Genomic DNA, 27,316 nt, shown 5'->3' on the forward strand with positions numbered 1-27,316 from the left:
TGGCCTCCTGTTCCGTCTACTTTTAAGCAGCCTTGAAATGACTGTCACAAAATTTTCATAGGATAATTGCTGAGAAAAGTTGGTAGTTTTCTTGCAAGTCCATAGAGTAGAGCAGTTTAGAGCTTATAATACCAACAATTTCAGAAGAACTTTTCTACAGCTGTGAAGAATTTCATTTCAACCTGGATTCCATGGTGAGAAATTCTAACAGGGATTTGTAATGAGATTATCTTGTAATGAGATCACCTGCTGAAAAATCCATTCAGCATCCACAGAAATCACATTATGTACAAATTACAGTTGTAAAAATATATAAAAAGCCATTTGAAACAAAACTGATTGAGTAAAAACTGAATTTCTGAAGTTATTGCTTATTATGAGAATGTAAAAAGTAAATTCTAAAACAAATGCACAAAGAACATGTTAGTGTTCCATAGTCATTGGCTTATGAGGATTCACATTTTTGTGTTGGTATGTAAAATGCAAAATGATTTTTAAAAGAAATATGATTTTATTTTAAAATAAACACTGAAAACACATGAAATAGGATGGTTTTCAAATACTGTTACACATGGGGACACTTTTCACAAGTACTTTATGGGCTGTGTGCTTGAGTTTATGATGTGGTCTCCCTCTTGTGGTCTGTGTTAAGAAAGGTACTGGCTTCAAAGCAGTTACTAAATTTCTTTCCCTTTTGCTGAAATTTGAATCTGGAAAGCATTTTGAGAGGTCAGGCTATGTATTTTACATTTTGATCATGGCTTTTGGGAAGTTTGATTATTTTAACAAAAATCAACTGATCGATCAATCTGTCTCCTCCCCCTATGGCCATGTCAAAATCAGTTTTGACTATTAGGAAATCTGACCTAGTTTCTCTGTCTTGTGGCCTGTTTTTGGTGTATTATGGCCAGAATGTACCTCTTAATTTTGGCATTAGTATTTTCCATCTACTTTAGAAAGGCTATAGGTGAATGTGAAGTTTATTTAGTTCATGCTGTATACCTGTCACTCTTCTGGGTCCTTCAGCCACAGCAAGAAACCAAACAGATAAAAATCACTGCCTTCATAGAGTTTTTGTTCTATCACAAATATAGGCATGGTTTATGAAGACATAAACCATAAAGACTGACATGTTAGACTTCACATGTTTGCAAAACTTTCATATAGCCGAAGAAGCTATAGATTTAAAAGACAAATACATGAAACACTGGGAGAAAATAATTGCAACAAAAGGAACTCTGATAAAACAGTCAGGGGGAAAAAAAAACAATAGACATGTGTGCAAACAGTAGGAGTAGACATCAACTGTGAAGGGCTTTCACTTACCTTACGTAATCATTGGTAGAAGTGGGGTATTTCAGATTTACTCAGTTGCAGACACAAGCCCAGTATGCCCTTCAGAAAAGATATCTCTTAGCTGAAATCCACTGGGTCTCCACACCTCTGACCTGGTGAGGGTATCAGGCTGAATTCTTCCCTGTATGTGCCTCACAGCGACTACGTGCTGAGTATGGCTGCCATCGTGTGATATGGCTTCGAAACTGCATGTGTCCTATCCTTCTGTCAAGTGGAAAAAAAATGAACCTTTTCTCAGAAGCATCACCTCTATTCTGAGTTCAGTCCCTCCTCCCAAACCCTCCACCATTGACAGATCTTCATGTTATGAAACCTCTCGGGGTTAAGCACATTCAGTTGATAAATAGAGTGTTTTTAGAGGAGACTCCATATCTGCTCAAATTGCAGCAATGAGAGTTCATAGGAATAGGAGCACAGTTTTTGACTTCCCATTATCTGCTCAGTGCATTCCCTCTTTTCAGGGATAAAATAGACCATTCTCCGCTTGACTCAGGGCTAATCTTAAGGCCAGATATTTTCTGTACATTTCTAGTCCCTGTAGTCTCTCCTGAAACTTCAACCTCTTTTAACTTCTTACCCCTTATTGCCCTGGCTCATTCTGTCCCCTTGATTGAATGGCTATAGATTGTTCACAGGGGCCATTCCTGTTTACCGGTATAAAAGAACATGTTAGTCCTGTGAAGATTCTGGAAACATTTTAGCAGTTTTTCTCCTCTCCCTGCTGAGCGCTTGGTTGTTGTATAACCAATCCTTTAGACTTAGCAAATTGGCAGCTATGACTCTGGAATGCAAGTTAATTAAATTGTGCTTGTATTTAGTTTTACGCAAGGTTGTTCCCCCTCTCCCCACCCCGTGGTTAGGTTTAGTCTATGTGGCTTTGTTATATGCAATCCTGGTAACTAGGGATACTGAGAGAGATTTTATGTAGTGGTGCTGTGAAGGGCAAGCGGTAGTAGAAGAGTGGAGGAGCCTGGGAGAAAGAATCCAGAGACCTCTGTGTTCTACCAGCATGTAAATCATCTAATAGGACACAAACGATTAAACAGTGAAAATCAACTTTCCTGAAGCAATTGACTACCTTTTCTATTTATGAGCCAAAGAGAAGTTAGTATTAAATAATTCTGTCCCTAGATGTTGTTGTATTAATGCCTGTGTGTGTTGATCACTTGAGACCACTTTCTCCTCCAGTTGTCCGGGTCGTTTCAAAGAACCCAGGTACCCCTACCTTCCAAGTCTAAGTAGGTATGCTGTATCTGTAAGGTTGGGGGTTAGGACCTTGGCTTAATTGCAGGTTAACCCTGTAAGAAAATGTGTTTTTCAGTAGTTTGAGATGGCCGTCTTTCAGAGGTGAGTTGTACACTTCCCAGCCTTAGTAAACAGGACATACTGGGCCTTACTTGATTTGGTGCTCGGCACTTTATGTCCATTACTGATTAGTATACTCAGAGACAATCCCAAAGTAGGTGGGATTCAGATAAGCAAACTGAAGCTCAGAAAAGTTAAGTCATTTGCCAAAGCAGCACAGATAGTGTAAATTTAAATACAAATCTCTGCTTTTCTACAAGGTTACCTTTATTTTGTTTTCTCAGGTCATGATTGTGAAGAGTTTCTTTTCTGGTCTGTAGATTCAGTATTAGAGTGGACATTAGGGTGTTTATGAACTCATTTCCTCACCATTAACTTTTTTCTCTTAATTACGGTAGTGTTCAGAATGGAAGTTATCTGGTTATTCTGGGGCAGTTTAAGCACGAAGGGTCAGATGTTCGGAAGTAGCTCGGTTTTCCCAATTCTACCTTGACCGGATGAACATGTGTTGTCACTACCAGCTGCTTCATGGGAGCTGGTGGGTGGGGTTTGTGTGGTCGTGAAGGGAATGGAGAGTATAGGAGAGGCTCCAGCAGAGTGCTGACGTAGGGCTTCAGAATCTTGGCATCCAACCGGAAGATAGTTGAGGTCCTATAGTACCAATATCCTGAAGATCAGTGGATTTCTAAAAGTGCTAACGCTGAGAAATACCTAATATAGATGACAGGTTGATGGGTGCAGCACACCACCATGGCATGTTTGTACCTATGTAACAAACCTGCACGTTCTGCACATGTGTCCCAGAACTTAAAGTATAATAATAATAAAAAAAAAGAATGCTAATGCTTTGAAATAGTCAAGTTATAGTAATCAACAATAGAGAGTAGGTAGGAAAGTGATGCAATACATTCTTCATGGGATTGGAAGTGAATTTTTAGACATTAGGATAGAACTGTAATCTGTTTTTGAAAGATATTTTTCAAAGTTCTTTTCACTGTAAATTTGAAACAAGTATTTTTTTTTTTCTATTTCTGGTTATCAGGATACATAATATTGTAAAGTCATAGGCAATTTATTTTAGCTTTTAAATAGCCAATACATAAAATAGACTAAAAGAAACTGTGATTAAAAATAAATTTGGTTAGAGTTGAAATGAAGTCCACAAATTGTTAACTTGTAAAATGAAATTCGTTCAATTTGTACAGTATAGCCCAACAAATAAGAAAAATACCATGGAATGGCTCTTCAAACTGATTATATTTTTTTGTTTATGTTTGTCCTAAGTCTTTCCATAAACGTTGTGACTGAGTCATGCATTTAAAAAAGGTCTAGAAAAAAAGTTAATATATATAGCTTTTCAGATACTACCATATGAATGCAAGAGATTATTTTCTTTCCAAATAAAATATATCTCCTTTATTTCTCTTAGATTTATATGCAATTATTTAACTCTTTTATAGAAACCGTCCTGTATTTGTTTAAAATTTGTCAAAGGTAGTTTATATGTTGTTACATTGTCATCACTTTATGATTCATAGTGACTAAATGCAAAATGTCACTTCAGACAGCCTTATAATTGGGGAAAAATCTCAAAAATAAAGTATTATTAAACACAATTTTTTTTTTTAGAAACTAAGTGTTTATTTCCTAAAGCAAATTCAGAAGGTAGCACCTTCCAAGAAACCTAAATGAGAAATTATCTTTGAATTTAGAAACATCTGTCTGACTCATCGAGAGGCAGGTAATAAGCACAAAGTTTAAAAATTGTCCATGTTCTTTAGAAATTTGAAGTTATGTTACTGCGCTTCTGTTCAGGAAATGATAAATAACACAATCATGAGGTACATCTTATTTTCCAACGATTAAAAAAAATGCTTCCGGGTCATATTTAGGTCTTTTCCCTCCCTCCCTTCCTTCCTTCCTTCCTTCCTTCCTTCCTTCCTTCCTTCCTTCCTTCCTTCCTTCCTTCCTTCCTTCTTTCCTTTCTTCCTTCCTTCCTTTCTTCTTTCCTTCCAACATTGAAATGTAATTAAGAGTCTTTGGATTTCTGCTTGGCAGTCTGTTTCTAGCAGTCTCTGATCATAAAGCTTGGCTTCCTGCTTTTTACTCTGCCTTTAAAAAAAACTTTCTACTTTGTTTAATTAGATTTAAAATCTACTGGGTAGGATTTTTTACTGTGATTGTACTTGAAATGTTGAATGATGACATTGGAATGTTTTCTAAACTCTATTTACATTCTCTCTCCTATCAGAGTGCCACCAGTTACAGATCTATTCTGTTGTTTCTTGACAATGTTTTAGAAGATATTATAATGACTAATTTTTTTTTAATAGAGTAATAGCTCTTCCATCATCATGCTGTTAGGCAGGCAATAAGTATACTTAGCTCTTAGTTTTAGGAATTTAAGCTGAAGGCCAGATGGCAAAGTTGTCATTGAATGAAAGCATAGCTTTATTTCAAAGGAAAAACATGAACCAATGAGTTGACTTAAGTTCAGGAGTTGTTTTGGATTTTCTCTGAACATTTGTTTGACAGAGACAGTTTCTCACTAATTAAAAGATAAATAAAAGACATCAAGGAATGTTGAATGAAAGAGTTGTATTGTTGTGAAAGGACTGATTTTGCCTTGTTTTTGAAGCAAGGTGAAACCTACAGCCCATAAAAGAAGATGTCACCATGACATTGCCTTTTTAGAATATTGACATTAAGAGCTCCTTAAGGGCATTTATTCAGCAGGCATTTACCAACCACCTGTCATATGCTACTTTTCAACAAAAACGTGTAAGGTAAAAGGTACTAATGGAGACCTTTGCATTCTTTGTAATGAAAGAAACATCAGTATAATAGCACAATCTACTAAGAAAACAACAACAACAAAAAGTGTGTTTTCATCTCTACAGACTCTGGAAAGGGAAAGCAACATTGAGGAGGGAAGGATTGAGAAGAGATTGTGTCAGGTCACTCTGGTTGGGTGGCATGGAGAGAAATGTCTGGAGGGTGGAGGAGGAAGCAGGGAGATGTAGGAGACATACCCTAAGGCTTTGGCATTCCCATTATATAGCAGAGACCAGTACTCACATGCTTGTAGAAGAGGCTGGACCTCCAAAAGGAATGGCTGTATGGGGCATCCAGGAAAGCTGGACCCTAGGGACCATGGCCCTGTACCCTGGCTTGGCACAGACACAATGGCACGTTCTGTCTAGCAGTCACTTAAGGACGTAGGGGCCATGAGCCTCTGGCAGTTCTCTGAGGAATGAAAGCTAGAGGTCCTTCCTTTGTTCTTCCAGGTTCCATGTAAGCCCCTTGGATCCTTGTACCATCCTAAGGAGGGAGAGACTCCTGCAAAATGTGCCTGAGAGATCTTTCTCATCAGCTTTTTGAGTGGAGAAGTATGAATTTATTTTATTTGAGAAAATAATGTGGCTTTTCTTGTATCCTGGTGTAACAGCATTGAATCCACACACTGTACACCTTCAAGCAGGGCTATTCTGAGCTCAATTTGAGGGTCTAGGTGTCACGTTTTACTCTGAGTCTTCATGTTCTATACCTTTCCTGAGTCCCCCTCTTCCCCTAAAAGTCACTCATTCTATGTTTCATTTCTCAAGTCTAAGTATAATAAAAGCTAATGATAACATAAAGCTAAACAGTCTGTAATTACATTAGGAACTAAGTATTCAACTGAACACAAAATCTTAAGGGTGAAGGAGTTTTTAAACTTGTTTTTGACTACAAAAGCCCATTTTTAAAGAAAATTTTCCATGGACTCAAATGTATAAAGCAGCCAACAGTAAAGCTCTTTGGTTGAAAGGGAGTAGGAAACTGAATATGCCCCTTTAATCCATGATGTGGCCCCAAAGCCCCTTTCCTTGCTAACCTTGAGTTCTTCTAAAACCTACCATTTTAACCCAAAGTATGAGTAGTGTGGGTGTCAGGGGTGGAATGTTAGACACATCATCGCAGGCCAGTGGGGAAGATTATTTTCCGTAGGAGGGCCATTTGTTGTCCTACTAAGAGCAGATGCCACTCATAAGCCAGATGTGTCTGCAGGCTTGAATGAGCATCCCACTATAACACAGAGGGACTTTTATCCTGCATCAGTAGTTTATTCTCCCAGCAATGAAAATAATAAGGTTATAAATATTCATTGCCATTGAGAGCCAAGAAATAGGAGCAATCATTTAGTCATACTCCATAGACAACTCCTATTTTCAGTCTTCATTTATTTATCCAACAGATATCTAACTTGCACCTATAATGTGTCAGTTCTATTCTAGACTCAGGGTACAGCAGTAAGAAAACCTGATAAAATGTCTTTCTTCGAGGAAATTATATTCTAGAAGGGACAGGGAGACAATCAGCAAACATAAATCTTCTGTGAATATAAATTATGTGAGCTATAATAAAACAGTTTTTTGTTTTTTAAAGAAGACTGCAATTCTGATGGTCTTGGGCATTGGCACTATTAGAAGTGGTTAGTATAGTGCCTGCCCTACATTTAATAGATGTCTAAGAAAAGAGTGAGAAGGATTGCTTAGCTTGGAAAACAGATACTTCTTCTGAGGAAGCCACATTTAATGATGGGATTAGAGGGACAGAGAGACATAGATTGAGTTAATTTTTAGATTGTAAGTATATTCTTGATGTGGATGATACTCTGTTTTCAAAAGAAAGTTTGAAATTTCCCAAGCTCCTAGGTATTCAAGGATGGTCATTGTTGATTTGACCTGAGCCAACCTATAGTCAGAAGTTAGTATGGTCAGTCATATATTGCCTAACAATGGGTATACATTCTAAGAAGTGTGTTGGTAGGTGATTTCGTCATATGCGAACATCAGAGTGTACTTACACAAACCTAGATTTAGAACATACTACACGTCCAGGCTGTGCAGTCTAGCCTATGGCTCTTAGGCTGCAAACCTGTACAGTATGTTACTGTACTGAATACTCTAGGCAGTTGTAACACAATAAGTATTTGTGTATCTAAACATATCTGCACATAGAAAAGGTACAGTAAAAATTTGGTACTGTAATCCTATGGGGCCACTGTTGTAGATGTAGTCCATTGTTAAGAAAAATGTTGTTAGATGGTACATGACTTGTACATCCAGCATCCACTCATGTCGCAGTACCTCCACAGCTACTTGATAAATAGACTCCCATCTGCTATCCCTACTTCTTCCCTTGTACCCCTAGAGTCTATTTCCAACACAATAGGCAGAGCAATCCTTTAAGAATTTCAGTCAGATTATGCCACTCTTTACCGAAAACCATGTAATGACTCTTGTGTTAAAGTTACAAAGTCCTTACAAAGGCCTGCAGAGCCCTGTGTGTTTGGACCCTCCCTCCTGCTTGGCCTCATTCTTGTGCTTGGTCCCTGCTCATGCTGCTGTAGCCACACAGGTCTTTTTGCTGATCCTGACACCTGCCGGGCAGACTCTTGCCCAAGGAACTTTGCACTAGCTCTTCCTTGAATCTTCCTGAGACTCCCTTGCCTCTTTCAAGTTGTTGCTCACATGTCAGCTTGGAGTGAGGCCTGCCCTGGTACCCTAATTGATATTGGGTGCCAACATTAATAATATTATTACCCCACTCCTATACCCTATATCTGCCTTTCCCTGCAGTACTCTCTTCTTCATAGCACTTATTAACATCTTGTATGATATACAAGAATTTTAAAATTATGTTTATTGATATAGCTTATCATTCTAGAGTATAAGCTTCCCAAGGCAAGGGAGCTATTCTGTATTCAATAATACATAATACAGAATAGTATTAATTGTTCTATAATAATTAATTATTATAGAATATACGGAATAACAGTTATTCTGTAATAATACAGAATGCTAAAGAAATGAGTGCATAAATCAGAGGGCAACACAAGCCTTGAAGAGGGAGGAAGGCGTGTGTTATAACTCCAGTTCCTCAGGAAATAACTTAAAATATGTCATTAGATATTTCTGTTTTCCAAAGAGTCTTCTCTATACTGTGCTTCTAATGGATACTCAGCCACCTTTTCAAATTTATCTCTCCCTCAGCAGCACCAAGCTCCTCTTTCTCCTCGTGGGAATTCTCACTGTTCTTATTTTTTACTTTTATTTATTTATTTATTTATTTTGAGACAGAGTCTCCCTCTGTCATCTGGGCTGGAGCGCAGTGGCATGATCTTGGCTCACTGCAACCTCCGCCTCCGAAGTTCAAGTGATTGATTCTCCTGCCTCGCCGCCTGAGTAGCTGAGATAACAGGTACATGTCTCCATGCCCAGCTAATTTTTGTATTTTTATTAGAGATGGGGTTTCACCATATTGGCCAGGCTGGTCTCGAACCCCTGACCTCAAGCAATCTGCCCACCTCAGCCTCCCAAAGTGCTGGGATTACAGATATGTGGCACTGCACCCGGCCCTTCACTCCTTTTGTACTCAGAGCTTCCAGACCCTCATCCATACCTACCGAAATATCTTAATTTCAGCCAAATGAAGGGCCTTCCACCTAAAATGACTCACCTCCTCAGAAGGCAGGGTAAAATCCATGTTGGGCTGGTTGAACACACTCTTAGATTTTCTCTCTCCCCTTTCACCTCTTGTCTTTTACCCCAGTCGTTTTACCAATCTGTTGTGCCCAAAGATACAATGCTCTCCCCAAGAAGTATTCTTGTATCAGCAGCTGAAATATTATACTCAGTCTTTTTCATCGAATGACATAACCTTATAAAAGGTAAGGGCAATAGTGGTTTATAGTACTTGATTTCGAGCAGCATGGAGAACGCAGTGCTGACAGGCTCTCAGCACAGGCCCACGTGATGTGCAGAGCTGGGTCAGCTTTCTCCTCCGAGGGGGAGTTGAAGCTGAGCTTTTGACTTTCAGCAAGGGCTCAAAGACAGGGCAAGTAAGAGCAACATACAGTCAGTGGCAGGCTGGTGGGTAATTTTTGAAAAGGACTCTAAAAGTTAACAACCAGAATAATGACAGCATTTGCCAATAATATTGATACACAGACAGAGAGAGCCTAGGAAGCTGGAAGCAGTTGCAGAAAATCTCAGGGTGATTTCAGGCTAGGGATTATTATTTTAGCAGTCCATTGTCAGAGACAAGAATACTGAAAAGAGCTGATCATCCTTTGGGTATGTATTCTTCAAGATCCGTGTCATTCTGAAGTCCAGGGGATCCATAATTGTCCCTATCATCTGGACATGTAAACTAGCTTTTTAGGCCATATAACTTTATGTACTGCTATTTTTGCAGCAGTATTAATTAACTGTCACATGTGTAGTGGAAGTCAGCTTTGGCAGTGAAATATCTTTACTTGGTAAAATTATCTTCATCAGATGATGATCAGTAGAATATATACTCTATTTGGAAATTTTGTTTGTTTGTTTTCTTCACTGCTATATTACCAGAGGCTAGAATAGTACTTTGCAGATAGTAGACACTCAGTAAATATATATTCAATCAATGAATGAATGTTCCAGTTATTAATCTGCCATTGATTTAAATTCCAACATACACCTCTTAGAATTATAGATGATGTTAGTGGAAATAGTTTCAAGATTGTATAGCATGACTTCTCAGAAAACTCAAAAGCCTGTTGGAAAATGATTGTTATAAGACAGTGATATTTATGGTAGAAAAATCTCTACAGAAACCTGATAAAAGCTCTCTCAGGGTGTTCAAAAAAAGTAGAACTGACTTGGAATGTCATCTCATCTGGATCCAATTCACTGCAAGACAGACATTTGTCTTTTGTTTAGAGAGAAAAATAAAGACAATGTTGAAGTTTTACTCAAATCTAGTGCCCTTAAATTGGCCGAGTATCAGCCAACTACACTATTGCACAAGCACCAGGAACAAGGAAGTGGGTATGGCATGGAGGATTGGGCCTGGATCCTAGCTTGGGATTTGGGGTGTTTTTCATCTTCCCCTAATTATATGGCTTAGGTCCATTTCAATGTCAACCTCATGACACTTCATTTCCTTCATTTGTAAACTACCAAACAAAATATGTTTGTAGTAGTTTATTAATTGAACATTTTATACAAGTGGAAATTCTGAATACAGGTTAGGAAGAAATGAAACAGAAAGATTATACAAAAATTATTCTAGTTTTATAAAAGTAATATTAACTACTAAAACTGTGAACTTTCAAAGAAAGAACAAGAATAAAGTAACAATTTATGATACCCTAAAACCAAAGACGGCCACACTTCCAGATAAGGAACCACACAAAAGAAGTCAGTTTCTGCGGAATCAGGCAAGACAGGGGATATCAATAATCAGAACAGTGCAAGCTGTGCTGGGTTTTAAATTTGATCCAGATTTGAGATGACCTTATTCAATAAATGGCTTTACTGGGGTCAAATATGTAGGGCCTTAAAGATAAAATCTAGAGGTTAGGAGCTATTGAATGTTGAGCTTTCAGCTCCATTTCCTGAGGAATAATCGGAGCCATAGGTGGGGAATGCAATAATTCTTGTGAGGCGTTGCAGCTGCTAAAATGCAGACATATGGAATTTTTGCACTCTCTAGTATAATACAGAAACAATCTCACAATAGGATAAACACTCCTTTCAAACTTTCTCTTAACCCTAGAGAGAGGATATTGTACAGACTGGATGGGTAAAATCTTAGTATTTTGGTTTTTCATTTTAGGTCTGGTTTTCTACGAATCGTTTAGGAGTCTGTATTTGTAGCTATAGGAGTGCACTCCTGTGCAGACATCATACTAAACATGTTGGATATTTTGGCAGTTGAAATCCATAGATGTAATTTGTATTGATACTGAAATTATGGACTATAATGGAAAATTGGGCTTTTGTTGTTGATATTGTGAAAATGTTACATGAAGTAGCATCATAAGAAACTTACCAGATCAACTAATGCATAATGTTCAATGAGTTGAAATGCTGATTTCCTTGATAGTATTGGGAAATAATTCATTAATTTTGTTTCTTTCTGCTTTATGGCAATATATTCTTCCATTAGGGATTTAGGTAACTTTTTCCATTGAATCAAGAACCTCCTGAGTGCCAGCCACTGGCTGGGCCCCAGGAACATGGGTTGGAAATATATTAATCGAGAACCTCCTGAGTGCCCACCATTCCGCTGGGTCCTAGGAACATGATGGGAACTATAACAGACATGGGCTTCACTGACTGGAACTTTCAGCCTGTACTTTTCTCTGTTTCTATTGCTGAGTTAAAATGTTCCATATTCCTGGATTTCCTGTAACTAGTCAACAAGGTTCATCTTATCAAGGAATACATACTGCAGGGAATGATGGCAGTGACCAGGCAACTCACCACACAGCTGACACACACACATACACACACACACACACACACACACACGCAGAAAAGCTTTGGTGGAAGGTGAGAGAGAGACAGAAGGAGATTTTTGAAGGTTCTACTTAACTTTTCTTATCTGACACTGGAGCTCATAAAAAAGTTACTTTTTTCTCAGCTAAAAAGATAAAACATCATCATTGTAAGAACATTTGTAAAATACTGAATACAATACAGTAAAAAGTAAAGTTACTTTAATCCTAATACCAAAGATAATATACCTCTCCCCATGCCAAACTGTATTTTGTTTTCTAGGACCAGTTGGTGTTTTCTCATCTCAAGTAGCTTGAACTTTGTCCTAGGACATTAAGTATTTTCTAAAATATAGTTTTCAACGGCTGTAATAGTATTCCTCATTACGGTGGTGTCAAAATTTATTTAACTAGCCCCTTAATATTGCATAGTGGTTATTTCATAGTTTCCTCATTTTAAACAATGATGGTTTGAATATCATTAAACATAAAACACATATTCATAATGATTTTCTTTTTATGAAGTCTGAGAAATAAGATGATTGCTGAGTTAAAGATTATGCACACTTAAAAGGCATTTGGTGCACATTATCAAATATTTTTTATCTTAACATCCACTTGATTGAGCTGATTTATCCTTTTATTAATGGTCTTCCTAAAAAAATTTCTATCTTTTTGTCTTAAATTTATTGTCTACTGTAATTTTGAAGCAGTGGAGTATTTATTGCATTTTGAAAAGAAAAAGAGCACCAAAATATTAAAAGCACAAATATAAAAATGTAACTGTGTTAAGGAAAAAGAAATGAAAATATTATTAGCGAATGCCATTTCCTATCCCTTATGCCAAAATAGAAGCTGACATTTTAACTGGCATTTTCATTAAGGTAAGTAAATACGTTTCAAATGCAGGGCACCAGGTCTCTATGCTATGTTCAAACACACATCCATTTACTGACTCTGTTTTTACTGGAACTCTCTCTGTGACACATAGAGTAGCTTTTAAGAGAGGTAGAGTTTTTAAATGTTGGTTCAATTAGTAGCACTTTACTTTGACATAATTTTCAATTATTTAGAAAAATACACCCATTGGGTATTCTCCCCACATAAATTGTGCAATTGATGAAGCTGCCCTCTTACTCTCTGAACATGGATGCCTCACTCTGCAAGCCCACCAGTGAACTATCTCCTGCTTTCCTCATACAAGCAAGCACTCTTTGTAGGATTTCCAGGTAATTTTCCAGTTAATGTGCTAGGATGCCAAAGAAAAATTGGTGACAATAAAACTGAAGGAATTTGGAAACAAATCTGTTGAACAGCAAAAGAAGATTAAGAAGATTTTCTATGTATTTATCTTTTGTAATCTTAAAATTAAAAAAAAAAAATCTTATTCTGACATTATTTCCTGCCCCTTTTTTTCAGTGCTCTGTGGAGGGGGTGAGAGCTTTCTGTGTGCCAGTGGAATCTGCATCCCCAGGAAACTGCAATGTAATGGCTACAATGACTGTGACGACTGGAGTGACGAGGCTCATTGCAGTATGTGCCAAGCTGTTTGGGGTTTGTCTGAGTAGACAGGGATTCTCAAATCCTGACAATCATCGGCATTTGCATAGACTGCTTTTGGTTTGCCTTTCTAAAGTGAGCAAACATGTTTATCTTCCCCCAGAATGACAGCAGCATGTTTGCACACTTTTCAAAGGCATGGTTTATTAGGAACTCATCAGGTAGACGCTGCATTGGAACAGATGAGGGATTGCATCATTTTTGCACAAAGTGGTTTAAATTGGGAGAAGGCTTTGGTTTATTTTGTTTGGGTGAGAATTTTCATTTTTTTTATGAGTGTGAAGGTCAATTTTTTTTTAAAAAAGGATATTTTTATAGCAATGTTTTCACCCTAATGATTCTTAACTTTCATGACACAGCAAATACAAAGCTTTTTTTTTTTTTTTTTTTTTTATGCTTCTTCCAAACCTGGAGATAGTCAATGGCACTAACTGTTTAAAATCCACTAATCAGTAGATTCTGCCTTATGTGTCCTCAATTTATTCCCCATGGATTGGTCATTTTGACTTAATTGGCCAGCAGTTTGTCCAATATAGATTCAGATTTCAAGTTGTTTTGCACTTACAAACTGGAAAGAAGGGGAAAACCATCCTGAAGAAGTACATTGTAGTAAACAAAGCTGGTGTCCTATTTGTTCACCCCTAGTATGTTAAAAAAAAAAGAAAATAATTACACTGTGTAATCAGCATTCAAAACAGAACTATATGCAATTAGAACACTATATGCAAGTGTTCTAATTGTTCTTTAAGGGTTATATAAACAGCCACAGTTAGTATGGCAAGAGCTGTGTTTCACTCCTCATGGGAATTGCCAAGGTGTTGTAAGTGCTTGAGAATACTGATCTTAATTGAAAAATTCTTTTGGTCTTTTTGCCAAATGGACCAACTCATCTTTCCTCTGATGGGCTAGGATTGATGCTCCTTTGTCCTGCTGAATGGCAGAACTACTGAATGGCAGTTTATCATGGTAACATTTCAGGTCAGTGTTTCCCAAACTGATGTTCCGTATAGTATCTGAGTCTGGAATAATGCTTGAAAAAAAAAAAAATAACTTTGGGAAAACTCTCTATCAGATCTACTTCTTAGAGGGTTAGAATACACATTTGTATAGTAGAGGTTCTGAGAAATCCTGCAGTTTTAAAAAAAGATGTTTGCCTAACTTTGTATTTCATCAGAATTATTCTCTCATGTGAATCCTCACCTTTATTTCTTCATTTATTCATGCATTTTTTATTCTGCCTAATATCTAGTATCCCGTGGAACTTTAGTTATGCCACATATATTTCAGGAAACGTTCTTTTCAGTAAGACATTTGTGTTTTACAACTTGGAATTTTCTTTGCAAAACAACGCATGGCACACAATTTTACATAAAAAACATTTTTATAGGCTGTATATTTACACTGGGAAGTGTTGCTGTGGGCTTAGCAGAAGATACTGTGCAAAGCAGCCAAAATAGGGATCTTTAAGTAGTTCAACATAATTATATCCAATTTATGGGAATTTGGTAGAATCTCTAGCTGTTCTCCCATTGTGGCCCATGTTATGGCATTGTTCAAATTCTGCATGTGCCTGTATCTCCTGTGGTGGGCCGACTATGATTTTATCATATGTTCCTCAATTGTACTGAGCATTGCACTCCGAACCCTGTAAGTGATTTCTGCTGCATTTGTTAAAATTAAATTTGAAGGGGTTAATTTTCCTAGTCAACAATGTGTTACTGTTCTGCAAGGCATTTAAAAATGTCCGAGGGGCTGAAGCATTTATTAAGGAAAATAGATGTGGCCCTTTCCCATGAACATACCACAAAAATGATCTGTTTGGTCCATTGAGAAAATACATCCCTTCAGAAAACTTCTGTATGAAAACACGGGCATCGAAGGCTTCATATGCAATTGTTTTTGACTTTACAAGGACATCTGCTTTTGAGCTTTAACATTAAGTGCTTGTGGTGTTTCAGCATGAGTGTTTATGGAGGGTGCCATACTCCTGTTGTCACTGCCCTATAGTGAAGGAATAGTATAAGTCTAAATTAGGCCTTGGATGTGAATCAGAGTGTGAATGCAACGCACAGATACTCAGGAGAGGAGAAGGAAGTTTTGCTGTGCGTTCTCAATGAGGAGCAGAAGAAAATGACGACTTCCTAGGGTTCTTGCAGGTAGGCAAGAAGGACGACTGCCAGAGGAGATTATGCTTCTATGGATTAGGTACAAAAATGATCTCTAGCTAAGCACTTACCTGCTTTTATAAAACATGGGTCATATTAGGTGGCCTGTGTAGTTCATTGAGTTGTTAATTTCCTTTTTAGTCAGGTTCAAAGGAAGGGAGAGAAGAAACTTATTATTTGTGAGTTACCTAATAAACTATGCTAGAAGCATTTACCTACATGCTTCGATTTAATTATCAGCAGAGGAAGTGTTATCTACCCTCTTTGTACAGGTGCAGAGACAGAGCTTAGGGCAATGAATAAATTTGCCCATGGTTCGCTAAATTTGAACCCAGTCTTAAATGGTTCAAAATCTAGTGCTTTTTCTCACCGCTGGTCTGCCTTTGACTTGTCCTTGTCCATAAAAAAGTTTTTTTTTTTTTAATGATTTTTTTTAATGAGATTATTCTCTGATCATTTATATTGCAGGAAAATGTTTTAACTGATTTTGATGTATTACAGCTTTCAGAGGTAATCATTTATTAAAGAGCACTCCAGGTATCTGTGGCTACTTAATGACTTTCTCCCCTAACTGGTTTTGTCTTGTCAATCTCTTCTTAAGTATTTGTTGAATGAAAAGATTTCCGAACACTGAAACAATTTTAATGGTGTAGTAGAAAAGTTTTCAAAAATCAGGAATGTCTATCTCTGCGGCTTTAGGCAGGCCATTTCTGTAAACCTGGCTTTTGGTATCATCATGGATGGCTGCATGCTGGTCTCCCCAGGAAGCCCCACCTGCAGAGATTTTGATTCAGTTTGTCTGCAGTGGGGACCAGGCAGCAGTACTTTTGTAACGCTCTCCAGGTAATTCTAACAGACGGCCAGACTTGGAAGCACTGGGCCAGAAGGTGATTGGTGTCTCTTTTGTTGTTAAGATTCTATAATCTTTTGAGTCTATAACCAGCTCCTAGAATAGTGCCTGGGACATAGCAAGTTCTTAGTAGATGACTACTTCTTAATTTTAAATTGGAAACTCAAGGAAAACGTTGTCACAGTGAAACAGCTGCCACAAAGTTCACACACTTTATGACATGTAAAAACGACCATCAAATATTTTTGAAAATCATTTTCTGTGAATTTTGCGTAAAATTGATTGGCTTATTTTTGAGGATGGTGGTTATCTAATTATACACTGAGTGTAATACGGGGTAGTAATGACTACTGTAAATTCTTGAGTCAGGCTGCTTAGGTTGCGAGCTTACCATTTTCCTGCCTCTGATAACTTAGGCAAGTTACTCAACCTCTCTGTGCCTCAGTTTCTTCTGTAGTCCAGTGGAAACAATAAATAGTGAATATCTCTCAAATTGTTCAGAATAATGATTCACTGAATATAAAGCATATAGACCAATGTCTTGCATGCAGTAAGTCTCAAAGAGCACTAGGATTTGTGGTCATGACTGTTGTTGTCACTGTTGTTATCTTATTGTTCCTCCACTCCCACCCAGCACCTCTTATTACTAGGTGCAGAGAATGACCACTGGAAGTCATGGGGACTGCTGAGGATGTCAGCCGATACATGTAAGGGAGACAGAAACACTAAAATATGCACAACAATTTTAAAAGCAGCACCACGTGAAGCTATTTTAGAATGGAGGCAGCATAAACAGCATAGCATAAAAACTGATATTCCAAATGATGTTTGAATCATCAAAATGACTGTATCTATAATAATCTTTCTACTAAGATGTAGCTGCAAGTAAATGCTAGAAATAGTTTTATCAAAATTATAAAAAAATCTCACTCTATGCTAATGGAAGAAGTATTAAATGTTTGGAAATTTTACTTTTTGTATAGTGGCAATCTGATTATACTGAATCAATCAAACTATTGAATATTCTTTAATTCCTCCTATGTGTGAATCATGTTTTAGCTACCTAGTAAATATAAAGATACTGTTAAGACATGGTTTCTTTCTTTATGAGGCTTTTAGTCTAATCAGGGAACTAACATATACACATAGAAACTATTAAATATGCTTTAAAAAAATTTTTTTTGAGATGGAGTCTCGCTCTGTTGCCCAGGCTGGGGTGCAGAGGTGTGATCTCGGTGCTCTGCAGCCTCCACTACTCAAGCTCAAGCAATTCTCCAGCCTCAGCCTTCTGAGTAACTGGAACTACAGGCGTGAGCCACCACGCCAGGCCTAATTTTTGTATTTTTCATAGAAACAAGGTTTTGCCATGTTGCCCAGGCTGGTTGCAAACTCCTGAGCTCAAAGTGATTGGCCCACCTTGGCCTCCCAAAGTGCTAGGATTACTGGCGTGAGCCACTGTGCCCAGCCTAAATATGGTATTTTAAAACAATATAACACAGGCAATATCACAAAGTCAAAAAAATTGATGTAAACAAGCAAACAAAAAAAGGTTGCAGCAGGGAGCCCTTCTAGTAAAAAGAGTAGGATTACTAGAAGCTGGATTGCATAGAGAGCTGAAGGAAAAGATGGGATTAAAGCGAGGTCTTGCACTCAGGTGATGTTTGTATATTGTGCAACATGATTTTCAACTCTCTAGGTGACATTTTACAATGCATGGAGACTTCTTTTTATTGTCACAACTGTGGGAGTGGAGGGAGGTGCTACTGGAATCTAGTGGGTAGAGGCCAGAGATGCTGCTAAACAAACTGCACTGCACAGGGCAGCCCCCAACAACAAAGAATTACCCAGTCCAAAATGTCAGTGATACTGCCGTGGAGAAACCCTTTTCTAGAGCTGGAAGCCAGTAGTAGAAAGAACTCAGAGAGTCAAGAAGCCTGGTTCTTCTCATGGTTCTGCTGTAAATGAGCTGAGCAACAGTGGACAGACCATGTAACTCCTCTGGTCATTTCAGAATGAGAGGGTTGGATGAAATAACCTCTGGTCCTTTCCATATTTAATCTTCTGTGGGTGGAAACTGAGCATCCGTACTTGCATCTTGAGTTGAGGCAACACATTCATGTTTATAGTCATAGAGACCGTATAGTTGAAAGAAGCCCTTGAGAAAAAGGCTTTCTGTGTGTTAGTTTTCTGCTTTAATTTAATGATAATTTTGAGAGACAAGAATTAATAGTGTGCCATATAAGACGTCAAACTGAAGTCAATATTAACATGCATGAATTTCAGAAGAAACATTTTGTATCAAGCTCTCCTTAAGAAAAAAAAAAAAAAGCTGTATCTAGAAAAACATCTACCTTAGGTCATGCAAAATTATGCTTGTTATTGAGCAAGAAAATCACAGCAAGCACTTTTGCAAATTTTGATTTGCTGGCCCCAAGTTGTGCTGACAACACCTCTTTCCAGGTCAAATAAACATTTATTTCAATAAAAGGAGACACTGTGATCTTTGCTATTTGCTATGTATTTCTGGCTTTGGAGTGCCTCTGGTTAAGGTTTTGCATGTTTACTAATCACACAGACCTTAGGGAAGTAACAGATTACAGATTGTTTTCCAAATGGAGCTCATTTTGTATCTCACTTCTAAAAATGGTTTCTAACCAAGCAAGTTATAACAGTAGAAAGTTGAATCCGCACCAGGGAGAACAATGAGGATTTTAAAGAATGCCTGAGTCTTCTCCATTTATGAAGTAATTTAATAAATAAGGACATCAATTTTTTTTATTATACTTTAAGTTCTAGGGTACATGTGCATAACGTGCAGGTTTGTTACATATGTATATATGTGCCATGTTGGTGTGCTGCACCCATCACCTCGTCAGCACCCATCAATTCATGATTTATATCAGGTATAACTCCCCAGTGCAATCCCTCCCCCCTCCCCTCTCCCCATGATAGGCCCCATTGTGTGATGTTCCCCTTCCCGAGTCCAAGCGAGCTCATTGTTCAGTTCCCACCTATGAGTGAGAACATGCGGTGTTTGGTTTTCTCTTCTTGTGATAGTTTGCTAAGAATGATGGTTTCCAGCTGCATCCATGTCCCTACAAAGGACGCAAACTCATCGTTTTTTATGGCTGCATAGTATTCCATGGTGTATATGTGCCACATTTTCTCAATCCAGTCTGTCACTGATGGACATTTGGGTTGATTCCAAGTCTTTGCTATTGTGAATAGTGCCGCAATAAACATACGTGTGCATGTGTCTTTGTAGTAGCATAATTTATAATCCTTTGGGTATAACTACCATCAGAGTGAACAGGCAACCTACAGAATGGGAGAAAATTTTGGCAATCTACTCATCTGACAAAGGGTTAATTTCCAGAATCTACAAAGAACTCAAACAAATATACAAGAAAAAAACAAACAACCCCATCCAAAAGTGGGGAAAGGATATGAACAGACATTTCTCAAAAGAAGACATTCATACAGCCAACAGACACATGAAAAAATGCTCATCATCAGTGGCCATCAGAGAAATGCAAATCAAAACCACAATGAGATACCATCTCACACCAGTTAGAATGGCAATCATTAAAAAATCAGGAAACAACAGGTGTTGGAGAGGATGTGGAGAAATAGGAACACTTTTACACTGTTGGTGGGATTGTAAACTAGTTCAACCATTATGGAAAACAGTATGGCAATTCCTCAAGGATCTAGAACTAGATGTACCATATGACCCAGCCATCCCACTACAAGGACATCAATTTTTAAAATATCTCCAATGCAGTGTTTTAGTATGAATTACCAAGGGTCCTAGAATGGGTCTCATAGAAGACAAAGAAACTTTTGGAAATTTTTGATGTGTTCTTAGGTTAATCAGATTCTGAAAGGGGTATTTCATTCCCCAGTAGTCCTACCATCAGAAAAAGTGAGTGTACTGCTTACAAACAAATTAACTTGTAGGGTTTAAAATGTGCTGAAACACTGTTCCCCATCCTCTGGGCGAATGCATGCATGTACTTTGCACTGATGGTCAAGTTGAGAAGCCTTATTTCCCTGGCTATTGCTGATTCTAGCATGTTGACTCAAAACTTCCCACAAGGGTAATTTAGATTAAGACAAAAAAATAAAAATAAAAAAGATCTTTTAGAATTTCACAAGGTAGCATATATATCTTGATGCACAGATTCCCCAGATCTGTCCTGTGGGTAGGAGAACCAATGTCATAACCTTTCCACTCAGCTGTCACGGTGTGTGGTAGCCTCATTCAGCAGCGGGGTGCAGGGTGGGGAAATTGCGCCCTCTGCTGAATGGGATAAAATACCATTGTCAAAGTGATAGCTAGGACTTCTTAGTTCTTATATTTTCCCTTATGGTGGCTGTCCTTATTTGAAAATTATTCAGGCTGGGGGAAGTGAAAAATAAAAAGTACTTACAAAGTTCTGTATGCGTATAAGTGTGGACTTATATGTATATATGCGTGTGTGTGTCTGTGCACATACACACCTTCCAAATGAAGACACTGAACAGGTGATTTCTAAGGCCCATTCCATTCCTAAAATGGTGTGATTCTGAAAACTTTAAGAAGTTTTTTTTTTTTAGAGGAGTGCCTTTTTGAAACAGAAATTTATGATTCATGTATATGTAAGTGTCATATTTTGGCATACCTAATGTTTTAACTGATCAATGCCAAAGGCTTTGGATAATGAATCGTCATCTAGTGTGAGATGTTTACAGTAAAGTGGTGGCTGCTACTGGTTGTATGAGATACAGGCTTCTGCTTGAGGAGAAACAATCAGCTGGAATTCAGGAGACTGAACCATTGACTACTTGATTTCTAGCCTTCATCAGCCAAGTAGACTGATCTTCAAATGTGCTCTATTTTTCTTTTGCCTCTTTCCTTTGTTTTTGCTATTTCCTCTGCTTGAAGTATGCTAAACTTTTCATTACATCCACTCTGCTGAAATTCTGCCCATTTTCTGTATTCCTTCTCCAGCATTAAGCAAGCTGTTTTGTACTTAATTTACTTTAAATAAGGGAAATAAAAATATATTTAAGAAATCTAGTTTCTGTGAAATGCAGATTTCTTTACATATATTGATTTTAAACATTTTCACAGCTTTACTGAGGTATAATTTACATCCCATAAATTTCATCTGTTGATTTTTGTAAACTTATAGAGTTATGCGACCAACCTGACAATAAAGTTCTAGAATGTTTGCATCTCTTACAAAATTTCTCTCCCACACATTTGTAGTGGAATCAAGTCTAATCCCTCAGCTACTGTAACTACTTCTCAGACTTCTGTTTATATAAGTTTGTTTTTTTCTGGGAATTCCATAAACGAGTCATATAATATGTAATTTTTGTATCTGATTTCTTTCACATAGCATAACTTTTTGGGGTTCATCCACACTGTCACATATATTGGTAGTTTCATCCTTTTAATCACCGAGTAGTATTTTACTGCATATTACATTTTGTTTGTCCATTCCAGTTAGAGAGTACTTGGATTTTTTTCCAGTTTTTGGCTTATGAATAATGCTGCTATGAACATCTATATATAAATCTTTGTGTGGATATATGTTTAATTTATCTTGGGTAGATTTCTAAGAGTGGAATTCACAAATTAATTGTATGGTAAGGTTGCAGTTACCTTCATTAGAAACTGCCAGTTTTCCAAGGTGGCATTATTATTTTATAGTCTCACCAGAGATCCATGAGATTCATTTTCTCAAAATCCTTGCCAATACTTGCTATTATCCATCTTTTCCATTGTAGCCATTTTAAGGGATGTGTAGTTATATCTTCTTGTAGTTTTAATTTGCCTTAGCTTATTTTTTTCTTTTGTTTTGCCCTGCCCTCTCACCCCCCGCTGCCTTTGCTTAATGACTAATAATGTTGAGCACCTTTTCATGTGTTTTTATGTCTTTCATGAAGACTTTCTATTCAAGTCTTTTGACCATTTGTAATTGAATTCTTTTTCATCTTATTATTGAATGTAAGAGTTCTTCAGAGACTTCGGATATCCAAATTTCTTTATCATATATATATATATATATAATTTGTAAATATTTTTCTAGTATTGTCCCAATATCATTTGTTGAAAAGAACATTCTCTTTCCATCGAATTGCCTTACGCATACTATTTCATTAAACTCTCCTCTTTCAAACCCTATTAAGTGGCTGATTTTGTCCCAGTTTCATAGATCAGTTCACAGACTCCTAGACTTGAACTAACAATAACACATTAAAAGTCCCACAGCTAGTAGATGGCAGAACCAGGATAGGAGTTCTGGTTTACTGAAGGACAAGACTGTTTTCTTATTAAAATCAAGAAACGATTTCCCCTGAACGTTGTTTATTTCAACACTAAACTATGAGCGTCCTGAGATTACATAGCGCTTCTCATCTTGCCACTGTAGTCTTTGGACAGTACTTGCTTATTTGAGGATTACACTATGAAACACTCAATAGGCTTAAGCAGTAATGTTTATGTGAAAGAAAATAACAACTCTATAATCTAAATGACTTATTTAATTTGTTATGTTTATGCTTACTACTGACAAACCTAGACTTTCAACTCTAAAGAAAACATAAGAGTTACTAAAGTCTATTCTGCATGAACAGGAACTTCATTAGGAATGATGGTGAATTGAGAATGCCTTTTCTCATCTTTAACAATTAAGGATCATTCAGGTGACATAAAATGGAAGTCAGAGAAACACATCAGAAAGTGATAAAATCACTTGGCTTGGGAGCCACTTGTTTAAATGGCCTTGAACAGATTGTTGTATCTCTGTGTGCCACCTTCTCACCTATAGAACAATAGGTATGGGCCAGGTTACCATTAGGGTGTCCCTTCCATGACTGACTTTTGTTAAATATTGTACTACTATAGCATTCTATATGGCTCTGATGACACATTGGTGGCTTCTTTTATTTGCAGACTGCAGTGAGAATCTGTTTCACTGTCACACAGGCAAGTGCCTTAATTACAGCCTTGTGTGTGATGGATATGATGACTGTGGGGATTTGAGCGATGAGCAAAACTGTGGTAAGTAGCATTGTTTCCCCAAAGGTTTTAATTTAAAAATCACAGAAATTTATAACCAAAAACTTATAGTTCATTATGTGTTAATATGATTAGCAGTTTAAATTACAAAATGATTGTTTTATTGTGTTTTAGAAGGAAGAAGTTTGTTCAATCACTGTCCTCAGTAATGTCTTACATGTAAATATAATACATAAATAATCATATTAAGAAAATGTTTAAGAAGTGGGATGGGAAGACTGGTAAAGGTTGTTAACGCATTAATAGTTTTTTTCCTCTCCTCAAATGTGTTCTGTTTCTCCTCTGGTTAGAGCCAGTGGCTTATGTTAGATTTTGGCCTTTTGAGCAAACTTCAAGGGCAGATATATTGTCTGTGCCTGATTCCCTTAGTACATGTGACTGAAGTCCCCTCCTCTATTTAATCCCCAAATAGTACAAGGACCACCTGTGCAGCAGCTACCCAGGGTTAGGATGATGCATTTGTTTTGTGTACACATGCTGATCTTATCTTTTAAAGAATAAACTCACTTTTTAAAGAGTCATGTTCAATTCTAAATGCCATCTCATGAATTAAAATCAGCAAAATTCCTCTTGCTCATTTACCTTTTTGGCTTTGTGACTAGGTTCAGAATTTTTAGGTAGTATATTATTGAGTGACGTAGGAACTTTGCAACATGAACAAAAGGGCAAACAGGGATGAGGATACACCCTGGACAAATGATATGAGACAATGTCCAGCATTAGAAAACATCAAAATGAATGTTTGGAAAGGGTCAGGGATGTGGTCAGAGGAAGGCATTAGAATCATGACTGTTAGGAATAACCCGATGCTGGGAACCCTGGTGGTTTCTAGGGGCACCATCTCGCTGCCACTTGCTGTTATCTGTAAAAATATTTTAAAATGTGTGTGTACAAACCATTCCTGTGTGACTAGATAGATGTGGATTATTGTTTTTTTCTGACAATATTTTATTTTTATTTTATTTTGACTAATAATAGTTGTACGTATTTATTGAATACAGCATGATATTTTAATACATGTATACAATATGCAATGATCAAATCAGGGTAATTAGCATATCCATCACCTCAAACATTTATCATTTCTTTGTATTAGGAACATTCAAAATCTTCTCATTTAGCTATTTGAAAATATGCAATAAATTATCATTAACTATAGTCACCATCCAGTGCTATAAAAACCTACAACCTGTTCCTCCTATCTAGCTGTAATTTTGTGTCAGTTAAGCAATCTCTCTCTTTTTGCGATGGAGTCTCGCTCCACCACTCAGGCTGGAGTGCAGTGGTGCTATCTCAGCTCACTGCAACCTCCGCCTCCTGGGTTCAAGTGATTCTGCTGCCTCAGCCTCCTGAGTAGCTGGGACTACATGTGCGTGCCACCACACCAGGCTGATTTTTGTATTTTTAGTAGAGACTGGGTTTCATCATGTTGGTCAGGCTGGTCTGTAACTCCTGAGCTCGTGATTCGCCTGCCTTGGCCTCCCAAAGTGCTGGGATTACAGGCATGAGCCACCGCACCTGGCAGCAATCTCTCTTTACCCCCTCCTCCTCCATACCCTTATGGCCTCTAGTAACCACTGTTCTACTCTCTATTTCTATGAGATCAACTCTGCATATGAGTGAGGGCACGCAGTATTTCTGTTTCTATGCCTGACTTATTTCACTTAACATCATGTCTCCAGGCTCATCCATGTTGCTACAAATAACAGGATTTTATTCTTTTGCCATGGCTGAATAGTATTCCATTGTGTAGATGTACCACATTTTCTTCTCCACTCATTTTTTTGATGATGGCACAAATTGATTCCATATCATGGTTATTGTGAGTAGTGCTGCAAAGAACATGGGGTTGCAGGTGTCTGTTTGATATACTGATTTCCTTTCCTTTGGATATACGCCCAGGAGTGGGATTGTTGAGTCGTATGGAAGTTCTATTTGTAGTTTTCTCGAGAACCTCCATACTGTTTTCCATAATGACTGTACTAATTTACATTCAGATGTGGGATATATCCTGGGACTAACTAGTCTTAGACAAAGGATGAGAGGAAATTGTAATTATATAGATCACAGAAATTACACTTGCAGGAGGCCTTAGAGATCATCAGATTCAACCCTTCCCTTTACCAGTGAGATAATTAGGAAAATGCAGGGGATTGAAAATGAGTGAGTGTCGTTTGGTAGTTGGATAGGTTAGTGGAGAGGGCCAGTGTGCAGGTAGCGTGTGAGAAAAAAATGGTCTTAACAGGCAACATAATTCCTCTGAAAATAGCAGGTTGTCGTGAAGTTTGTGTGTTCAGATGCCAGTTGTCTCCATCTAACAGCAATAATAATCACTTTCCTTCAGACCGGCCTCTGCCTTGGCTCCCTGTGCTCTTCTGGTTCCTGCCCAAGCACCTCTTGTGCTTTTCTTCTTTTCTCAAACTTATGTCCTCCCTATACTTTCCTCTATTGATCCAAAATATCCTTTAAGATCCATGGTCACTCCAGAAGTCTGTCTATGACCATGGCACTGTTACTAGACTTATCATACTTTCTCATGGAATCTATTATTCATGAATCCACATACATCTTCTAAAACTCTGCTTATATTCGGGGTATACCACGTCTCATGGCAAAGCATCTTATGGATTCTGCCCTTTGCGAGAAGGAACTTACCACTTAGTTCTTTTTCACTAATATATAAAGTTGAAGTCCAGGCTAAAAAGAATCATGAATATAACATAAATATTTTGCATGGCTTACTTAGCATTTCCTTTGAATATAAGGCCAGGCATGCTGGCATGTCCTTGTAGTCCCAATTACATGGGAGGCTGGGATGGGAGGATCACCTGATCCTAGGAGGTCGAGGCTGCAGTGAGCTATGATCATACCACTGCATTCCAGCCTGGGAGACAGAGAGAGACCCTGTCTCAAAAAAAAGATAATCAATTAAAAACTTAAGCTTAGCATCAGGAGAGATGACAAGGAGATACCTGCCTTCCCAATTTACCAGACAGGTAAGTTATAATTCCTAGAAACGTGAGAGAGCTGTTACATATACATGAAATCCACTAACTGCATTGTGAAACACAAATCACAGTTCTGCTTTTTGAACCAGGGTAGAAATAATGAATTTTTCATAAGGAAAGAAAATGACAACTAAAGAAAACAAAAGCCAACAGCAATAAGAACAAACTATGGGTCCTGGGACAGCTAGAGTAGTGTTACTCATCTGAAAAGAAGACCCATCTTATCCCACGGTGATGGTGGTCAGTGGGGCATATGCATGGGGAGGGTGTGGAATTTTAATTGGGCCAGACCTATTGTAAAAATGTTATTGAAGGTATTGGAGCCATTGGAACAGACTCTCTTCAATGGGAACCGGGAGCCATACAATCCTGCCTGTTTGTCACGCTGGTTCTCTGCATCCTCGTGAGTTTTCATTTCTCCAGATTGCAATCCCACAACAGAGCATCGCTGCGGGGACGGGCGTTGCATTGCCATGGAGTGGGTGTGTGATGGTGACCACGACTGTGTGGATAAGTCCGACGAGGTCAACTGCTGTGAGTGCTCTGATGACGTTTGTTTTGCTTATTTTTCCATTTCTGGTTCTTTAGGCTGTACTCAAGGTTGAGGACTGTACTTAAGACTCACTATATACACAGCATTCCAAGGGAAAGATTCTTATACTTTGGTTTTGCCCGTAAAGATCACTGAGTGGT

At 37.8% G+C, this 27,316-nt stretch overlaps 1 protein-coding gene across 4 annotated transcripts in view; it reads left to right on the forward strand.

The window, feature by feature from the left end:
• The window catches only part of CORIN (corin, serine peptidase), a 209,900-nt gene that overhangs the window by 102,159 nt on the left and 80,425 nt on the right, over positions 1-27,316 (forward strand). For 3 of the 4 annotated variants that reach the window (XM_026455813.1, XM_023224528.3, XM_023224526.3), the window contains 3 exons: positions 13,388-13,501; positions 23,490-23,597; positions 27,047-27,157. In XM_026455813.1, coding sequence (XP_026311598.1) covers positions 13,388-13,501; positions 23,490-23,597; positions 27,047-27,157 — 333 coding nt within the window. The remainder of the gene's footprint in view (positions 1-13,387; positions 13,502-23,489; positions 23,598-27,046; positions 27,158-27,316) is intronic. The other variant, XM_023224529.3, reaches the window with a different exon arrangement.

This window comes from Piliocolobus tephrosceles, chromosome 3, assembly GCF_002776525.5.
Source record: "Piliocolobus tephrosceles isolate RC106 chromosome 3, ASM277652v3, whole genome shotgun sequence".
Lineage (NCBI taxonomy): Eukaryota > Metazoa > Chordata > Mammalia > Primates > Cercopithecidae > Piliocolobus > Piliocolobus tephrosceles.